At 40.1% G+C, this 18,914-nt stretch overlaps 1 protein-coding gene across 9 annotated transcripts in view; it reads left to right on the top strand.

Moving 5' to 3' along the window:
• smoc1 (SPARC related modular calcium binding 1) overlaps positions 1-18,914 on the top strand; it is a 66,421-nt gene that overhangs the window by 33,701 nt on the left and 13,806 nt on the right. For 2 of the 9 annotated variants that reach the window (XM_081602916.1, XM_081602918.1), the window contains exons 4-11: positions 199-311; positions 414-513; positions 4,218-4,271; positions 5,120-5,167; positions 7,589-7,678; positions 8,105-8,185; positions 13,056-13,248; positions 15,558-15,640. In XM_081602916.1, coding sequence (XP_081459042.1) covers positions 199-311; positions 414-513; positions 4,218-4,271; positions 5,120-5,167; positions 7,589-7,678; positions 8,105-8,185; positions 13,056-13,248; positions 15,558-15,640 — 762 coding nt within the window. Of the gene's footprint in view, positions 1-198; positions 312-413; positions 514-4,217; positions 4,272-5,119; positions 5,168-5,973; positions 6,007-7,588; positions 7,679-8,104; positions 8,186-13,055; positions 13,249-15,557; positions 15,641-18,914 lie in introns of all 9 variants that reach the window. The other 7 variants (XM_081602919.1, XM_081602920.1, XM_081602923.1 and 4 more) reach the window with 5 other exon arrangements.

Below are 18,914 nucleotides of genomic sequence, written 5' to 3'. Positions count from 1 at the left end.
AGAGAGCTCGGTGCTTCGCCTTGTTATGTCACATTGGAGATGTGTCAGAACCGAATCAATAAGTCGGTTCCAATTCCTCGAAATATTCTTTAATTGATTGTACATTTCACCCTCCCGTCTTTCAGTGTTCAAACCGCAGTGGGCAGCCTGCAGGTGCAACAGGGGTCTTATTGTTATTTTTTTTCTGTCTTTCCACAGACGCAGGTCAGTCGAAGTGCCACGTCGAGAGGAACCAGGCCCTGGAACAGGCGCGGAGGCCTCAGGAGTCCACGTTCGTCCCGGAATGCAACGAGGATGGAACGTTCGCCCAGGTGTGTGCTTTACTCCTCACCTTCTTTTTTATTTTCCACTAGCGTACTCAAATAAATGCAGCTGTAATAAAAGATATGTTTGCATCTGTATGTGTTTGTCAGGTCCAGTGCCACACTTTGACAGGTTACTGCTGGTGCGTCACCGTGGATGGCAAGCCAGTGAGCGGCTCCTCTGTGCACAACAGGAAGCCTGTGTGTTCAGGTACTTTGACTGGGCGGGGCGGTCTTCATCAGCCACTGTGTGGAGGAAATGTACTCGGCTTTTGCCGACTCATCCTGGTGTCCTTAGTAATCATTAAAAAAAAAACAGCAGATTATTTGGACACGTAAAAGATTTGGCAGCTTTAGCGTCACTAATACATTCGGGACATTTGGCACGATATGGAATTATGTCTCCAAAGTTGGTGTCAAACATGTTTTAGGTGGCAGCCCAAAAATGTGCCACCGCTTTTTTGTGGCGGTAGTAATTGAATCAAGGTTGAATCGAACCCCCAGACCAACAGGCTCTGCACCAGCTCTGCCACTCTGCCATGCTCTGGTTGGTCCTTAAATGTGGAAAATAAATAAAGCAAAGCTCAAAAGTCTCGGGCAAACCAACCTGACCTTTCGAAGCGAAACATTGCGAATATAAACCAATGACTGCTATCCACATATACTTTTGCAAAAACGGGGGCCCGTCCACAATCTACAAAGCCGTGGCGAAGCTCGGCTCTCCACAAATTGTGTTTTGTTTCCTTGCACAAGACCACAAACATACTCTTCCCATTAGCGCTCCTCTAATTAGACGTCTCTTTAAAGCTCCAGAACTGTTAACTCATTGGTGTTAATGTCTGGCATTAGCAAAACAGACAATTGGGAATTGCATTGGCAGCTGTTCTCGCTTGACCTGACCGCAAAACGTTTTGGACGGTCAAGTCTTGGATTGAATTTAGTTGCGATTCATGGCAGGGCAGATATGCAAGAATTAGCACAGGAGCTATGTTTCATCCTTTGTCCTCAAACGTAGATGTTTTGGCTTTTTTTTAAATTTTATTTTTTAAAGTAAATCATACTCATCAACTTGTTCTCAGATTTGAATTGTTCAGTTCCAAGAATAAAGGAAGAAGTCTTTGAACAGAGTCCCAGACTAGACTCTGGTACATGTGTAATGACATGCTACGTGTTGTCAGGTGCAGGTGCCAGGTCAACAAGAAGGCCAATAGTGGCTGGATCATGCAGGGGCCTCTCTGGTGATCTAACTGCTTTCAGCGGGACTCTGGCCGCTCGTCCTGGATGGGAACACTTTCTGATAATCGCCCTCATTTTCCTCTGAGAGATAACACTCGGGCCTTTGCCAGGACTGGATTGCACAGTCACCGGAGCAAATGGTGCAAATTTCGTTTTGGATTGTCTGGTTAAACTGTTCACATGTGCCTTTGGAGTTGTTCACGCTCCCTGTTGGCACATAGAGCAGAGATTTAACCAAGATTTGCTTACGCGGGTTTAATACAGCTTATCAAAACTTAGGGATTTCCTATCCTGAGTCTAATCAACTTCTACTTTTGTGTTCAACTGACTAATTAAAAATTGATGCAAAAATAATTTAATCAAAGCTGATAGTCACTAGAGGTGGAAAGCTCGATCCACAATATCGATTAAAAAAAAGTTGGTTTCAGTATCAGATCAATACTTTAGTTTCAGATTCCCTCTTGAAATGTTTTTTTTTTTTTGTAGTTTCTCAACTCTACATCAAAACAGATTTTATTTTGATTTGCTCTCGAATGGCATATATATATATTTTTTACTTTATTTAGAAAAAATGCAGACTAATTTGTTTTGGTTGCCTGTAGTTACTGTTTGTCAGGTCAATGTTAGGGGTGGGCATGTATTGTATCATTTATCGTGAAATTTATTTTATCGTGGTATAAATCTCAACTTATGGATGTCTCGATACATTCCAGTTATTGAAGGTAAATAAAAAAAAACTGAGATTATGATTGGAAGTATTAGTTCCACGAGAGTTTCAGTAAATATCAATAAAAGAAAAGTATGATTAGGTGCAGCTGCTGTGTGCAGTTTAGTGATAGAAATCTCACTTTATTTTAAGTAAGTGGTGTCCTAAAGAAGCCCGTTTCAAATAGAAATTATTTTCAAGAACATTATTTGTGTTTATGGCACAATGAATGCTGAACCATGCAGTCAGTCAAAGTTACCTAAAAAATAAAAGCTTTAAAAAAAACAATCTTCGTCGTTTTCAGAATATTACCACAAAATATTGCCATAAAACTGTTAGTTTGCATTGCCCACGCATGGTTAATATGTTCTAAAAGTTTGTTTTAGATACTTATAAACTTCTTCCAAATGTTGTGTGAGGTTCAAACAAAATAATTTAAAGGAAAAACTACAAAAAACACATAAGATCAGAAGTTTGACACATCAAATTAAAATAAAAAGTATCAATATAAGTATCGGTATTGGCAATACGAGCCCTCTTTTTATTTAGTATCAGATCGATATAAAAAAAATACAGAATCGCACCCTTGTATTAATCACACTGTTTTTGTAATTAAGAATTTATTCTAGCTCAAGCTTGCCAAGCAATCGAACCTAGCCGCTCAGTTTGACCAAAGTCCAGCAAATGAAATATGTGACAAAACTCCTTTGCCTAATTATCGCCTCTGACAAACAACGTCCTGGAAAACTATTCGTATTTTCTCTATGTTTCATTTGGATTACACAAAGTGGAGTCAAATGAAAGTGATACAAATAAAAACAAAAAGTCTTTACTCATAAAATTCTGAGACATCTGGCATTCATCAGCCCCGTCTAACTTGATACTCCTAAAAAAAATCCAGGGCAACTAATTGACTTCATAAGTACCCAATTAAATAAAAAAAATAATAAAAAAACGAGTCCTTCTGTGCATAATATGATCTCAGGATGCATGCAAGCTTTTTTTTGTAAACGTGTCCGACGTGTGCTAAAGAACAAAATTCATCTTGAAGACCAAGAAACGCAGCAGATCGGTCAGGCATCAGGTTGTGGAGAAGTTTAAAACAGAGCTACGAAACGATATCCAGAGTTTTTAACATTTTATTCAGCACATTGGCAACATCATGCTGTGAAATAAACAATTTCTTATTTCAACAAGAACGAGGAAGCCGGAAACACAAGGAAATGCTTTAAGAAATCCCGTTTGGCAAATGTTTACCATCTTACGTTGTCAATGGCCCTGAAGATACAGCCGGAACTACAACGGAGCGGTTTACGACCCAGTCAAAGTCTAGATCTACATCCACCTGATAACTCGTTTTAAGACTTGGATCTTAACATTTATTTCCATTCCCATTCGAGAATGGAAGTCTTTACGTTTGGAAAAAACTGGCAGAGACGTTCGCAAAAATACTTCCAGCTGCGGTCGCTGACGATGGAGGTTCTTCTGAGCACTGACTCAAGAGAGCTGAATACAAAAACACAAAGACACTGTGAAAAGTGATTTTTTTTTACCAGGTACTGTGTCTAAATCCTACAAGCCTTTGTTGACATAAATGGTTTCTTTTTTTTTTTGTAAAAGTGGTTGAAATCATTGGGGGAAAAATGTCTGAAAACCCAAATTTCTCTGCTCTTCAACCGGACACATGATCTCGATGTCCATCTTGAATAACTCTAAAACTCAGTCATCGTCACCAGCCTCCTTTCTGCCCGGCATGAGGTCCGATATCTTCATGGTTTCTTGCAAAGGTATGTATGATGGTGGGAGCAGAATCTGGGCGTAGCAAACCTGATCCTGCTCAACCGCTGCATCCGAAACACGACGCCCTCGTTTTTTTTGTTTAGTTTTTGTTTTTCCCTTCTCGATATAACTAGACCTGCTGGACTCGAACTTGACTCGATCACCCGAGTAAATCATCTCACATACGTTTGCAGGAAACTTCAGTGAAAATATGGGAACTGATGCTGGAAGGAGTGGATTCTCAGTTAGTAAGTTTTTCTTCCAGTTGCTTTCACTCAAAATTCTGCCCTTTGACCTTCTGTTGTGATTGGTTGGATCATTTGATGCATTTTCTCCGAGAGCATCCATGCATGAAACTGACTCCCTGCATGCGCCGGACCAATGCAGTGAAATTAAAATACATTTTTAACATTTTTGCCAGTAATTTTCCAGAAAATTGGTCTCTGTTGGTGTGAGGCTGATGAAACGGGTGAAATGTCTCCAATAGGATACAATCAAGTACTAACATAGGGTTTCCTCTGCAGCAAGATGTTGAACACTAGCTGCGTTTCCATTGACCATGTCATCGCGCAATCTGGCATTTCGAAAGTAATTTTGCTTAGTGGCAAAAATATAACAAAAAAACCTTGTTTTAGTGCTAAAGTGGCTGTAACAAAATTGGTTTATTTCGCAAAACTGCAATGGAAACACTTTTTTCGCATCGCACCAGTCACTCGATCGACAACCGGATGTTGCCGAAGAAGAAGACGACAGGAAGTAGTTGGAGGATGACTTATCGAGTCGAACAAACGTATTCACATGTGACTTTAATTACGATTCTTACTGAATGGAAACACAGCAGTTGCTGAAGTTGCGTTTTCTTCCGACGTCAGCAGAATATCGACAGTTTGTAATGGAAGCGCAGCTGGTGTCGTGTTTCTTCGTCCTGCGTCGACCGACAAGCTTAGAGACAATCAGAAGAATAACGAAATCCAATTGAAATATTTTAAAGTGAAGGTCCTCAGAAGAACTGTCTGTTTCCACCGTTGGAAGCGTTGCTCACTCTCTGTTGTGTCTCCAACCCCCCTCCCCCACCCCCTCCCTCCAAATGTCGCAGGGTCAGTAACCGACCGACCGCCTGGGCCCCCGAACGCGGGTAGAAAAGGTGAGCTGAGATCTGTTGCATGTCCTCTGTTTGTTTCTCTGCGTGTTGGGATAAAGCAGCTCAAAAGGTCTTTTGACCCAGTTTTGCTCTGCCTAACATGCACAAAGTCCATATTTGCACAAGTAAAAGGTGCCGCAACGGGAAGCCGTGAATCTTCACAGTTAGGATTGGTGAAAGCATGCAAAAAAAAATTAATAAATAAATGACATTTTGTACAGAAGAACAAAAGTTTTTACAGTTGATGGCTATTCTGAAGAATTAAAATCAACTGTTAGTAATTATTCATGAATGCATTTGAGCAGATTTTTTTGCTTTTCTTTTTAGAGTACAATGTAAATGAATGAAAAAAAAATCACAAAGAAATATATTTTAACTTGTCTAATTTGTGTTTTGAAGTTCCACTTGAAAGTCCTGTTGATCTAGTGTTTCTTTTGTATATTATTAGAAAGTAAACTTCTATTAACAGAAAATAAATTGAGACCTATTTTTGCCAATTTAACTTCTTTCTAAACAGGAAGACACTGTTCAAGGCTGCTATTAAGAGTTATACATTAAAATATGTATTTTAATTGTTTAAAATATTATTTAATCAGTAAAAACCCATTTCTTTTAGTATGTGAAAACCTTGACAGTTCATAACTTCTCAAAAACTGGAGGGAAGAACCAACAAATAGAAGATTTTGAGTATTTTCTTTAGTAGTTTGTAAATTATTTGAATGTGTTGACACTTGATCTCACTTTGAAGGTTTCCGCTGTGATGTTGAAACGTTTTCTGTTGTATGCTTTTGACATAATTATTTCCCAAGGAATGTTCCAGATGCTGCGAAACCGCAAACAGGGTGAGTAAACTAGGCAGATTAATTCACAGTTAAATATGATTCAGCCTGGACCAGGACTCTGCCAGCATGTCTAAATATTGATTTTAGCTCGCAGCATTATGTCAAATTACATTGCTATGCTTCTCTAAGATCAATGGTAAAGCGCCAATGAGGAAATTTGCATGAAATTATCAAGGGTATGAATGTTGTATTTAATAAGGGGGCTGTGAGGACACAATTAAACTCTTCGTTTCTCATTGTTAAATGGTGACACGACAAAAACGCTTCTAGAATTTATGGCGCAATCTTTTATAGATTCAAAATGAAATAAAACAAGCCTCTAAAAATGGTTGAATGAAGCATCTTTAGTGAACGTGAGCGAAACAACATTTCCTAACGTAATCCTGTCTGGATATTTGATCACTTTTCTTGATTTATTTTCTGATGTGCATAGCAGAGAGCAAGGCATGGGGAAAGGGTGTGTGAGCAGCGTGTACACGAGCCCGATTGACAGCCCTACAAAAAAAATATAATATAATTTTTTTAAGTTGCTGACTGTAGCTTTAAGGTGCTGGAATAACTCAAACCTCAGGCCTGCAGAAAAGTACCAATCAGTTTTAATCCAGTGAGCGTGAAACCCCGCAACAACTTGCAGCTGTAAAGTTGTTCAGATGGAATCATTCAACCCCTGAAAATTTCTGATCCCTGAATTATAGTTTTAGAAATAAGAAATACTCACGGCTCTGTGGTGAATATTTCTGTGGTGACCACAGTTTAGAGCCGTGGTCACCACGTTCTCCTGGAGATCTGATTCTCCAGGAGAACGTGTAAATATTTATTTCAAATTTGAAAAATGTATTTTTTTTTCAATTTTTTATCATTATTTTTGCTACGAAGAAAAGTTTGCTAATGTCGACGTTTGATGTGGACGGCTGTCTTTGTATCACACAGTCATGGATGCGATAACCCCATAATATTTAGCCACGACTAAATATTATGACTATACTTGGTGCTTAAGTGTAACATTTATACTACATAAGCTATGTTATTACTATTTATAACACATACATTTTCATAACTCTCGCAAATATCAAAAGAGCTGATCTGCAGTAAAAGAGAAGCTTTAACTTGGACACCAAAAAGGTCTTTGGCGCAATAACCTGATGTTTAGCTCATCACCAGTTACTCTAAATAACCTCATGTGCACAAAGACCACATTACTTCTGAAACTGAGCGCAGCCTCAGTGCCTGCTCAGCTCTAGTGTTTCGAGTCAACCAACCATCAACTGATTCCCTCGCTGTGACGATGGAAGTCGTTTGAATTACCTGCAGCTGAACGTGGATATTGAGTGGAGGTTTGAGGCCGCCCGCTGAACGCGCAGCCCGATCATGTTGTGAGTGATTTATAGACGCGGGCTTCCACAGGCACCCACGGGTGGGTGGTTGTCTTGTGATTTGTCTGTCATTCCTTCTCTCAGTCTGTCTGTTTTTCTTTCTTTCTCTCTCTCTCCGTCTGTCTCTCTCTCTCTTGGCCGGGCCATGTGCAAATCCCAACCATTCAACAGTTCTGGAGAGTAGATTGTATTAATCTCAATAATGGTAGTCTCCTTCCGTTTCTTTCTCACTCTCAACCCAGACGACGGCTCCAAGCCCACCCCCACCATGGAGACCCACATCCCCCCTGAGGGCGAAGGTAAGCTTTCCCTTACAGCTCTTCCGCCGTTACAGTACGGTCGAGACGGTCGCCTCGACGACTAAATGCGCATACCACAGACCCGTGATGGCTCTCCAGGGTCAATCGCGGCTCGCATAATTGCTCCTTTGTGAGCTCAGGCTCATCGTATTCCAGCAAATTGCAGCAGCCGTACTTTGTCAACAAGTTCATTTCCAAACCTAAGATCTATTCTCTTCAAAAACATAATAAAAGAAAAACGCCAATGGAAATATCCAGATGTCAAAAATTGCATTTCATATTTGATGTCTTTTGACTTTTAATGCTGTTTTAAGTTTGGTTTTGTGAGCAAAAGCCAGACTGCTGAATAAGTTAGACATTATATTAAAGTAAATACCTCTATTTGTGAATGCTATTGACCTCTCCTCTGTCATGCTGCCACCGCAGAGATAACTGCTCCGACACTATGGATAAAACATCTGGGCTACATGGAGAATAAGCAGAACGGCTCCACTTCCAGAAGGCAAGGTGAGACTAGAAAACACCCTCTGACAACGTCAGCACGCTCCCTTCTGTTCAGATTAGATTATTTTTATAGTATTTATCGACAATTATTGACTTAAAACAAGCTCCTACATCTTGCTGAAAAGTTACTTGTGAGTTTGTTTTCTTATTTCAAGTGCGCCAAGATATTTGCACTAGAAACCAAAACAAAACACTTGAGTGTTTTTGCATTGTTCCTACCGTGTGTGATGTGTTAAGAGTGATCTGGTTCGTTCCGATCTGAAATTGTGCATGTTGGACTGTCGATGTTCGCCAAAGACAAACTACAGCACAGCCTGTTGAATGTGATGTGTAGCCAATCATAAAGCGAGGTGGCGGAAAAACGAAGGGGGAATCTAAAATATACAGAAGACAAAACACCTGCCTTAGCACCGCAGAGAGTCAAGTGGACGTTGGAAACATCTTCGTTTTGCCTTTTCTCTGTTAAACGTAGTCCACAAACTTTCGCCATTGCTTCTTCCCAGTCTGCCATGTTCGTTTCCTGTGACCTCACATTTGTTCTCGAGAGATTTTGCGAGATTTCCTATCTGAAATCTGCATGTTGGTGGCGAGTGAAATCGGTTTGTGTGTGTTGTGTTGCTCCTGCCGTGCGACCAAATCTGACGGGTTTTGAAAATCGGCCGACAATTTTAAAATCTTGCCGTGTGAACCAGGTATTACTTTCTCACAACTTAACGGTTACTTTCCAGTAATGTCTATGAAACTTCATTCATACTTACCAGATACTCTCTGGGACCTCTTATGGAGCTTCCCAGGTACTTTCCAAAATGTGTTAGTTTTTCTATGGAAGTAATTTCTAATTGTGAAAAATTAATCTCTAGATTTTCTTAAGACTCTTTTTGAGTCCAAGAAAGTTCCGGAAAGTACCAGGTAAGTTCTGGGGAAAAAACTTTTACGAGAAACACCTGAAAAGTTTAAGAAAGTTCTGGAGAGTTTTGGAAAGTACCAGTTAAGTTCACCAAAAGTAACATTGACTTTGTGGAAAACTAAGGGCTGAATTAGTGATTGCTACTGACAGTTTCCTTTAGTCTGTTTCAAAATAGGCAAATCAAAGCAGACAAACAACAACTAATAGTTAAAATGTTACAAATTTTAAGTAACATAATATGTGGAAAACAGAGTTATATTTCAGTTGAATATCGCAGTTGACCTTTATATTCCTCACTCCTCTCTTTCTTTTCCAACATCAGCTTAATGACCTGTTTAGCATCTCAGCCACAAAGTGAAGTCAGATGTGATCAACAGGGACAGATTTTGAGATTGACTCTGATTTCAATATACATTCACTCTATCTCTGATCCACATGGTCCATTGTCAATCTGCTTGTTTACTTCCCTTCACGCAACGGATATTTTGAATTCATGATGCTGCTTTACATCTACACACATCACCTCACCCGTCTTATTTCCTTCCTGAACTCAGTTTTCATATTTCATCTCGCATTTCATGCTTCATTGCAAACAGCAGAAGACCCCAGTGATTGCGCCCTGTGTTTCTGTAAGTACTTTTGACTGATGGCAACGCAGCAAAGGAAGCTGCGGTCTGGCGCTCGGTGAAGACCTAGAGTTTCTCAGAGATATTTGCAGTGGCAGCTCTTTGAAAGCTCGGTGGAAACTCCGGCTTCCTGTTTCCAGTTAGCATCTGAAGACCTCAAAAGGACAAACGGACAAAGCCAGCTCGAGGGGGAGCTGTCATCACGTCTGAGACGCGAGCGAAGTGTGCGTCCGCATCTGTAACTCCACACTGCGCTTTGTTTCTGTTTCTTGAGTTGAAGAAGTGTGCAAAGAAGCAGCAGACGCCAAGTACGTTCGGCCACCAGGGGGGAAACATGCCAAGCGCATGGACAATTAGTGAATTTCGAAAAGTAGCGGATGGTTTAGTGATTCAGAAATTGTGCTTTGTTGAACTCAACCCATTAGCTTCTTATCGAGGTGGATATTCTTGAAATGCTTTTTTTTTTTTATCATAAGCGCTTCTGTTTATGGAATGGAAAGTAATTACTCTCAGATTATTAGATGTTAGGATGTTTTTATGAATTACCAGTAGCAGACACAGGAAGGAGAGAACATATTAGCAACAGTAAAGCTCCATGTTCAATCCTTGGTAAGTTAAGTTAGCTTAACTTACCTAAAGTAGCATCTGTAAAGATGCTGTAGTCAATATTTCTTTGATAAAGAGGTGACGCAAAAAATCTGAAATCTTGCTGTGTTTTCTTTATTTAATTTCTTTATTTGTAATTAAATTGATAAATTAATTAAATTATTACGTTTTTAAAAATATATATATAAAGAAAACATCTGCAATTTATTTTTTTTCTCCAATTTTTGCGCTGCCATATGTTATGGTATATTGGGACATTTGCTTTTTTTTCCCAGTCCCCGAACAACCTAAAAATTGTAAAATAACCACAACTTACAGTTTGCATACTTTTTTAAATCTGTTTTTCAATTGTTTAAGTTCTTAGCCAACTCTTCAGACCTTCAGATGTATTTTTAGGTATCTCCAAGCAGAAAAGGATTCGTAAACTTGAAGTCACTTGAGCTGCACTATGTTTCTGTTTACCTTTAGCTAAATAAGCGCTTTAGCTACCAGCTCGCTAGTCGCTGTGTGTGACTTGTGTTTTCATGGGAAGCTTCTTCCTGCCAGTGTTTGAGGCCAGAGCGGCTTAAAAGGGTAGACAGTCATCTGTAACGATGCTTTGCTTTCTTTGCACGGTGGAAGAATCCTCCCCGTTTCAAAGTCTTCACAGCTTTTCCCCTTTTCCTGGAAAAGCCTGAGTCTTAACCAACCAGTCAAGAGCGGCGACGTCCGTGTCTGTGGATAATCCCTCCACTGTGACGGACGGCGGAGCGGAGTAAATGTTTGCGAAGAGTGTTTGCTTAGGCAAACCGACGCAAAGTCCGTTTTTTCCCCTCCAACAGATGCGTCGCTGCCAGAATCTGATGACGCGTTCAAAGTCTGGAAAGCGCTCCGTCATTTAGGGAACCGCGCTCGCTAGCCGTGGACTTTCCCCGTCTGAGACTCGTCTTTTTCGTCTTTTGATCCAACCGTTTTTGTCTCGGGGCGGTGCCGGGGCGTTCACATCTGTTTGAGTTTTCGGCACAAAAAGCGAAGACTGAGAGACGGGGTCGGGGGGAAATAATGAACGACGTGTTGAAAAGCTGCGAAAGGAGCTGAAATTTTCCGTGACCGAACCCTTCATCGTCTCGACGCATGCACCTACAAGCCTTCCTCCGCACGGTTTTCCCCGACTGTATTTCAGCCGCTGCTGGAGGCTTCCTAGAAACAATATTGCAACGATTAGCCCACAGCTGAAAGCCATTGGAGCGGAGAGGAGAAAGTGACTGGATGGAGGGAGGAGAGCAGGTTTAAAGAGACGGGATGGAGGGAAGTGGAGGACAGAATACAAAAAAGGAAAAAGGAAGGAAGACACGATTTGTAAATAGTCTCACCTGAATGACGACCAGAGTGGGATGAATAAAACGAGCTCATTAAATGTACTTTAGATGGTCATTTTCTGCCTATTATCAACCAAAACTATGGAGCAAATTGCCCCAGTCTGTGTAAGTTTTCCTTTTTAGGATATTTACTTCCAGAGGGTTTGTATTCTCTCTTCCAGTCCCTGCTGACAAAAGAAAAACTAGAAATTGACAAAACAAGGAAAAAAATGATTGGAAATAAAGAATTTCATGACAGGCAGGGAGGATGGATATTTCCAATCCGCACAAACCCGAAGGATTTCCAGCATGAACCGTTTTTCATTTGTAAAATATGTACAGAATCTTTTAATTTTTTTTTGGCTCCAGCATAAAACTCTGTATAATAAAGTGTTTTAATTCATTACTTTGAGAATGGGGGTGTTTGACATGAGAGGCTCAACAGAACACATTCAGTTCTGTGTTGGTATCTCGCTTGGCAGCTGGGATTAGAACCGCCGCTGGACGTGACTCAAGCCTTTCCATTGCAACACTGTCTGTACAACGTCTCAGATAATAAAAGGTGGTGAAAAAGCCTAGTATTCCTTGTCGGTAATTTCAGAAAGTGAAATATAACATATTTAATTTTGATGATTGTGGCTTGTAGATAATGAAACCCCAAAATTCAGTGTTTCCAGAAAGCAGAATATAGTTAAAATGGTGTGTTAGTGCTAAAAGAGAAAACAGTATTTCTCTATAAATTGCCTTAGTTTGAAAAGTGAAAAGTCAGTTTATAGGTTGTCAGATATTTTTTGGGAAAAAAACAAACATTTCTTAGACGTCGAAAGTTTTTGGCTTTTGTGAATTCTCTGAAAAGTCGTAAACTTTTTACCTTGAAACTTAGAAATGTTCATGTCTTTTCTAGAAAATTTATTAGATTACTCAAAAAAATTCAGATTTTTTTTCTAGCAGTTTTTTTACTTTTCAAACTCAGACAATGTCTGTTTTGGCAGACATTTTCTTTTTTAATCATCAATGGCTCTAATTTGCCATCGTAGATCTATTCTAATTTCAAAAGACACTCAATTTTCATTATTTTTAAACCATGAACATACTAGATCCACTGGCAGATTATTTTACTCTTAACATGTGAAAAATATTTTGTTAAAAGTGAAATAATCTAATCTGCCAGTGGAACTAGTACTTTTTTAAAACCAATATTAAGGAATTGGTGACTTAATATAACAAGCTCCTATATTTAGCTGAAAAATTACATACAAGTTAGTTTTGACTCATTTCAAGCATGCTAAGATATTTTCACTAGAAACTAGACCAGAAATCTTTGGTAAGATTTCATGTTTTTGCATTTTATTGACCAACCTTGTTTCTCTGTTTTTCTGCTGTAACTCGTTTTCCAGAAAAGGTTCCGTCTTGTGACCAGGAGAGACAGAACGCCCTGAACGAGGCTCAGCAGAGTTCTCGGGAGTCCATTATCATTCCGGACTGTGGGTCCGGAGGTCTTTACAAACCAGTCCAGTGCCATCAGCACACTGGTTACTGCTGGTGTGTTTTAGTGGACACAGGACGGCCCATCCCCGGAACCTCAACCTTGTAAGATCTTTCAGCAAAAAGACACCGAAGAGAACAACTGGTTTGGTCTTTATTAGTTTACTGATGATAACTGTATAATTCACTGGTAAGAATCACCTGCCTGGTGTTGTGAAAGTTAAATTATGCTGTCAGCTTCAAAGCTTAAGCTAGGTAAAACAACTTTTAAGCTAAATTACTCCAACTAAACCAAAACAATTAGATTAACTGCTGAGTGAAACATGATTCACAGGAAATGATTCCCCTAAAGCCTCAGATACAAACCATCAGCAAAACACTTTTTAGATTTCACAACTAGAAAAAGAATGATAAATGTGTTGGATGGATACACTATGAGGTGGAAGCTAAGGGTTCAAAGCGCATGCGTGTTCTGTGACATGCTGAAATCACAGCGCCATCTAGTGGTCTGGAACGACGACTACAGCTGAGTCAAGGTGTCCTGGCGGTGCCGTCTAAACGTGAAACTTCTTCCCCATTCAACATTGGAAAATACAGCCAGGACAGCGGTCTTGTTTAAACATAGCCTGATAACACTATACCATGCAGATGCTCTGCCTGCACTGATGAATATTTACTCATATTGGAATGAAAATTACTCAAAGTGTCTCAAAATAATTGCAGGCGCCCCTCATTTCTGATCGACTCCCTTTTAGGTACTTAAAATTGACAATTTGTTTTTAATCCCAGGAACTTTACTTTAGCGTTGCTATTATTTTGAGAGTTTTTTCACTATGAAGCCCAAAACACTTTCACCCACTGTCAGTTTTGACTGATTTTCACTCAGTGTCTCAGTGTGGGAGCAAAGCTTCAGTTCAAAGCTGTGAATTTTGGGAATAGGACGCAAGAAAACTATCAAAATACCCTAGTTCCCGGAAGAAATTCCTGTAGTCATGGAAACATCAAGCATTGAACTTTCATCCCGAGGCAGTACTACAAAAAGTCTGAAGTAATTGACCCGTCCAGGCAGGTAGCATAAATGACACTAATTCACCCTTCATCCCAACACGCATGCACTGTTCAAAATGGCGGTAAGCATTGCCTTCTTCTCCGTTTCGACCCACATGTCGCATCTTTCAACGCGCCGACCTGTGTGAGCTGTTTTCAAAGAATCTCTTTATCAAATCTTGCTGTTTGTCATGAAAGAAAAAAATAAAAATAAACACTCCAACTTTTAGACCCAGGCCTCTCTTAAATGTTTACTTAGCAAAGTGAATAATTTCAAGCAATGATGTCAGTATTGGTTAGCTAGCTGTAAACACTCAGCCTGTGAAAGGGCCTGTGTTTTCAGTTCAGCCTCTGGTGTTTACTTTGCTTTTAGCCGTTGGCAGCGACCTATATTTATATTTTGTGTTGGTCTTTGTTAGAGGGATCTCCAAAACCAGAAATATGACGAATAATGATGCTTTAAACTAATGTTTGCATAAGCAGTGTCTTGTTCAGTTTGTGTTGAGAACAAGGATATCGGACCTCAAACGAGAAAACGAGACAAATAGATGTTTGGACAACCGTAGACGCGTGTGAGCGCACGGACACAGAGGACGGCTTGTGTTTTACAGGATAAAATAAAATGTCAAATTATACAAAAAGTAAATATTTTCCGTTTTAATACACAACGTGTCAAAGTTGTGAATCCATCTGATGCCTTTTTAGTGTCAAATGAATCTCGTGTGTCATAACTCGGACCAACGGGGCTGAATTCTTACTTTCATTTCAAGAAAACAGGAAAGAAAACTCTCCTGAGGGGATTGTTTCTGTATCTAAAGGTGCAATGCTCCCACTTCTCTTTTACTTCCTCGGTTTCTTTTCTCCGGACAGCAGTGTCCAGGGTTTGGTCGCGGGCTGTGCAGACAGTAGAAAACAGACATGACAACTCGCTGTTGATTTGAGAAAGTAAAAATGAGGCACACATGCTCCACTTCTCGTTGCATTCAAAGAAGCACTGAAAGAACAGCCAGGAAAAAACGAGTCATACCAGACTGAAAGCCAAATAGTTTGTTATGCTTCTTTAAAAAAAAAAAAAAAAAGGCTCGAGTATATTATTAAAAAAAAAAGATTTAATAAGAGGCAAGGTTAATCTTTGTCAGTTAATCCATGAGGGCATTTTAAAACATTTATTTATGTGTGCAGAACAAAGTGCAGCAAAATGAATGAGTGAGAATTATATCACGCTCGTTTAGTTTTTTTTTTTCCTTTTTGATCTGTGAGTTATGTTAAATCACTCTTATTTAATGTGTCTGTGTGAATCTATCCCCTGGATGCTTCCTTTTCTTTTTCAGTCTCTGATAAAACCCGTCTTTGTCTCTCTGTAAAAGGTTCAAGACGCCGGAGTGTGACGAAGACGCGCGGTCTTACGTGGCGGATCCGGAGGACCCGTTCCACGTCAGGCCCCTGCAAGGTTCCCTTCCTCTTTCACGCCACGTTGATTCGCTTTGGAGAAATTTCACTTCCTGACTTTTTCGACCAGATATGGAGACAAAATAATTAAGTGAAAAATTGTATTGGCACGCAAACGTATTCAAATATTTTGAACATTTTAAAGGGGCAGTATTATGTAAAAATCAACTTCATTTCAGCTTTACGTTCTGTTAAAATGTTAATCCCTCATCAAAAACGTAGCTGGAGTTTTGCTTTGATTATTTCATGCATGTTTGAGAAATCTTTGAATCTCCCGTGGCAACCATTCAGCTGTGCAGAACGCCTGGGGGGACTTTGCTCCGCCTTCAAGGACGAAGCTCCTCCTTGGACCTGCAGTTTCAAAGCTTCAGTCTCACAAAGCAGCAACTCCCCCACTCAGATCCTTCAGACTAGCCAGGCGAAATTGGCAAACAGCTGGTGGAACTTAGCATCAGCTGAGCTTGTTGTACCAGCTACTTCCCAATGAAACGATGGTAAAAACGTTGCTCAACGGTTTATAGAGGAGCCATGTTGTGAAGAAAAAACAGGAGCTTCTTAAAGAAACAGAGGACCAATTTCAAAGCTTTAAATTACACAGTCAAATTTCTTTTAAGTCATATTTTATGTATACAGAATTTTATTAACAACTTAAGGTAACATAGTTACTTGTGCTATAAAATGGCACTATTTGCCTGGAAAACACACAATGCCGCCCCGTTAAAAACATTAGCGATTCTTTTGGGCTTTCCCGAAACCATTTTATCCACCTTGGCCAGTTTCTGCGTGCTTTGCCACTACTCTCAGCGGTTTATGTGCTGTGTTTTTCCTCTAAAACAGTGAAATCTGATCAAAGCAGCATTAATCTCGTTAACCAATTTCAAAGTGGTTCACTCAAAAACAATTGTGCTGGTCTCGACTTCCAACAGCAGGAGACGGGAGGAGTAACTAGGGTCAGATTAGGATTTTGACCGACTTATTGAAAAGCATTATAAATGCTCTAAACGTAAATTAAAATATGTTTTTAGTTTAGGAGAAGTTTGTGATAATTCACAAACCTTTAATGATTAAAACCTGCAAAAAATAACCCTGCAGCTGCTGTGGTTGTCACTCTGGTGTTCAGTTGTGACCGAGGTCTTCAAAGAACAACAGGATTTATCCTGACATTAAATTACACACAGAAGGAGGTACAATGGGTAGCAGAGTAAAAGCGGACTGAATACATGTGCACACCACACTTTTTAGATCCTTTCGGGTAACCAAACCAATTCAAGAACCACGGATCGTTTTCCTTCCACTTCACAGTGATTTTCTACTTTGCGTTAATCTGTCATAAAAATAAAATTAGAAAAAGTTGAAGTGGCATGAATACTTTTGCAACATATTGATAAGTGAATTCTATGAAAAATAATAATAAAAAATGGATTTCTGGAGAGAAAAAGTCTGTAAAAAATAGGAACTTGTAACTTGCCGTCATCATCGCTGAGCTAACTCTGTTTCGCCATCGCGTAAAGCTTCTTTGGATCTCGTATTTAAATCCCCATCTGGTGGGTCTACAGAGCGGAGCAGGCTCCTGACTGTGCAGCAGATGTGTGGCAGGTTTTATGGGAGGTGGGGGTGTTGAGTTGGTAGGGGCTGCAGGGCGAAGGGGGGCGGCTGGGGGTGTTGGGGACATTTTTATGTACTGCAGAAGGATGTTATGAAGCATCACAACAAACCCAAACACACTGCTCTGCATCACCGCTCAAACCTTTATCTGATTTTAATCACCTCACAGCCACAAGCTACAATGTGTTTTATGAGTTTAGGTTTCATTTTACTGTTGAATTATGAAAATTGCACCTTCTATAAAGTCACAGTAGGGTGATATTATGCTGTGGCAGGGAAGGAAAAGTTGGTAAAAGTTCACATGAGAAGTCATTAAAAACCATGGTAGCTATGGATGTAAACAGCTACATGAACTACATTCATCCATCAGAAGAGACATCAGCGTCTTACTCAACCGTTGGAGCCGCTATACTCGAGAACATATGCGGCGTTGTGTAGTCGGCGACTTTACGCAACAGATTCGGGTTCAACATGTTTGAATGACAGACAACTTTATTATGAACGGTGGGGTCCTGTGAGAGATGGAGCCAGCTGCACACTGTTCAAAAGAGAAAAAAAAAACACAAAAAGAAAATACAAAATGACTGTCGTCTTCGTGGTTTTCACCAGTAGTAACGTCTGGCTATTGATCACCAGACTCGTGCGATGTCGATATTCATATATTTTGATTCGGCTGATAAACCACCTCATCCCAACGCAGCAACTTAACAACCACGAGTTTAATCTTTTCCATAATTGTCATGCTTCCAGAAAGGAAATTTATCTTCGCAATTTCAAGTTGCGCAGTTTTGTGATTAATGGGAAACGCAGCTACTGATGTATTTTTACATTCTTACAACACATGGCCACAGGACCTCATCTCCTGCGACTAAGGGTTTCCATTTGTCAACTTTAGTCAGTTAGTCACACATTAAGCCTCATTAAAAAAAACTCAAAAGGAGAATAGTTAAATCTACATTGAAGCAAGAAACGCTTGATTAAATCAAAAAACGATGACACGGTGAGACCTGACGTGAGAGCACCACTCAAGTGTTTTAGATACTTCCGCCAGGACTTTACCGCCCATACGCCACCCTGTGTGGCAAAGTCCTTGACATTTTGTTGCTAGTTTGTGCAACAACCTAATTTTACACTTGGATGAAGGCACAGCAAGGTACAGTGCCTCCTCAAGCTTGTTCTCTCGCGCGAAATGCTAATTGGAATCACCTGGCGGATGAACATCCTGAGCCAGAGAGAGAAACAGACAAGAGCAATCGTGGATGGTAAAAAAGATGTAGCCTTAAAAAATAAAGATAAAAAGCTTCGTACCAAGACAGATAAGAAAGAACAACACGACTAAAAATAGAGCATTATTTTTACAGTGACGCTGCGACGCTACAAAAGACAATTAGGAGGAAAAATTTTGCCCCGGTTAGGCATGCCCTTAAAAAGCATACATCTGGGTAATTAAAAGGAACTACCCGAGGTGTTTGGAATTATGTCATAAAAGTTAACGGGTCTGCGCCGCTTGACAAAAAGCTCCCACTTCCCTCCATGTGACTCGGCTCTGTTCTCTTACGAAAACAACCGGACCGTCACCTGCATTTAGCACGTGAACCTTTATTTACCTTGAGCTAACAGACGGTCTCTGTTTGGGTATCCGTCCTCCTGGTGTCGAGGTGCTTCAGCCT

Source organism: Poecilia reticulata, chromosome 22 (assembly GCF_904066995.2).
Source record: "Poecilia reticulata chromosome 22, P_reticulata-male-v2, whole genome shotgun sequence".
Classification (NCBI taxonomy): Eukaryota; Metazoa; Chordata; class Actinopteri; order Cyprinodontiformes; family Poeciliidae; genus Poecilia; species Poecilia reticulata.
Note: the sequence above shows the minus strand (reverse complement) of the source record. Positions and strands in the feature narration are given on the sequence as shown.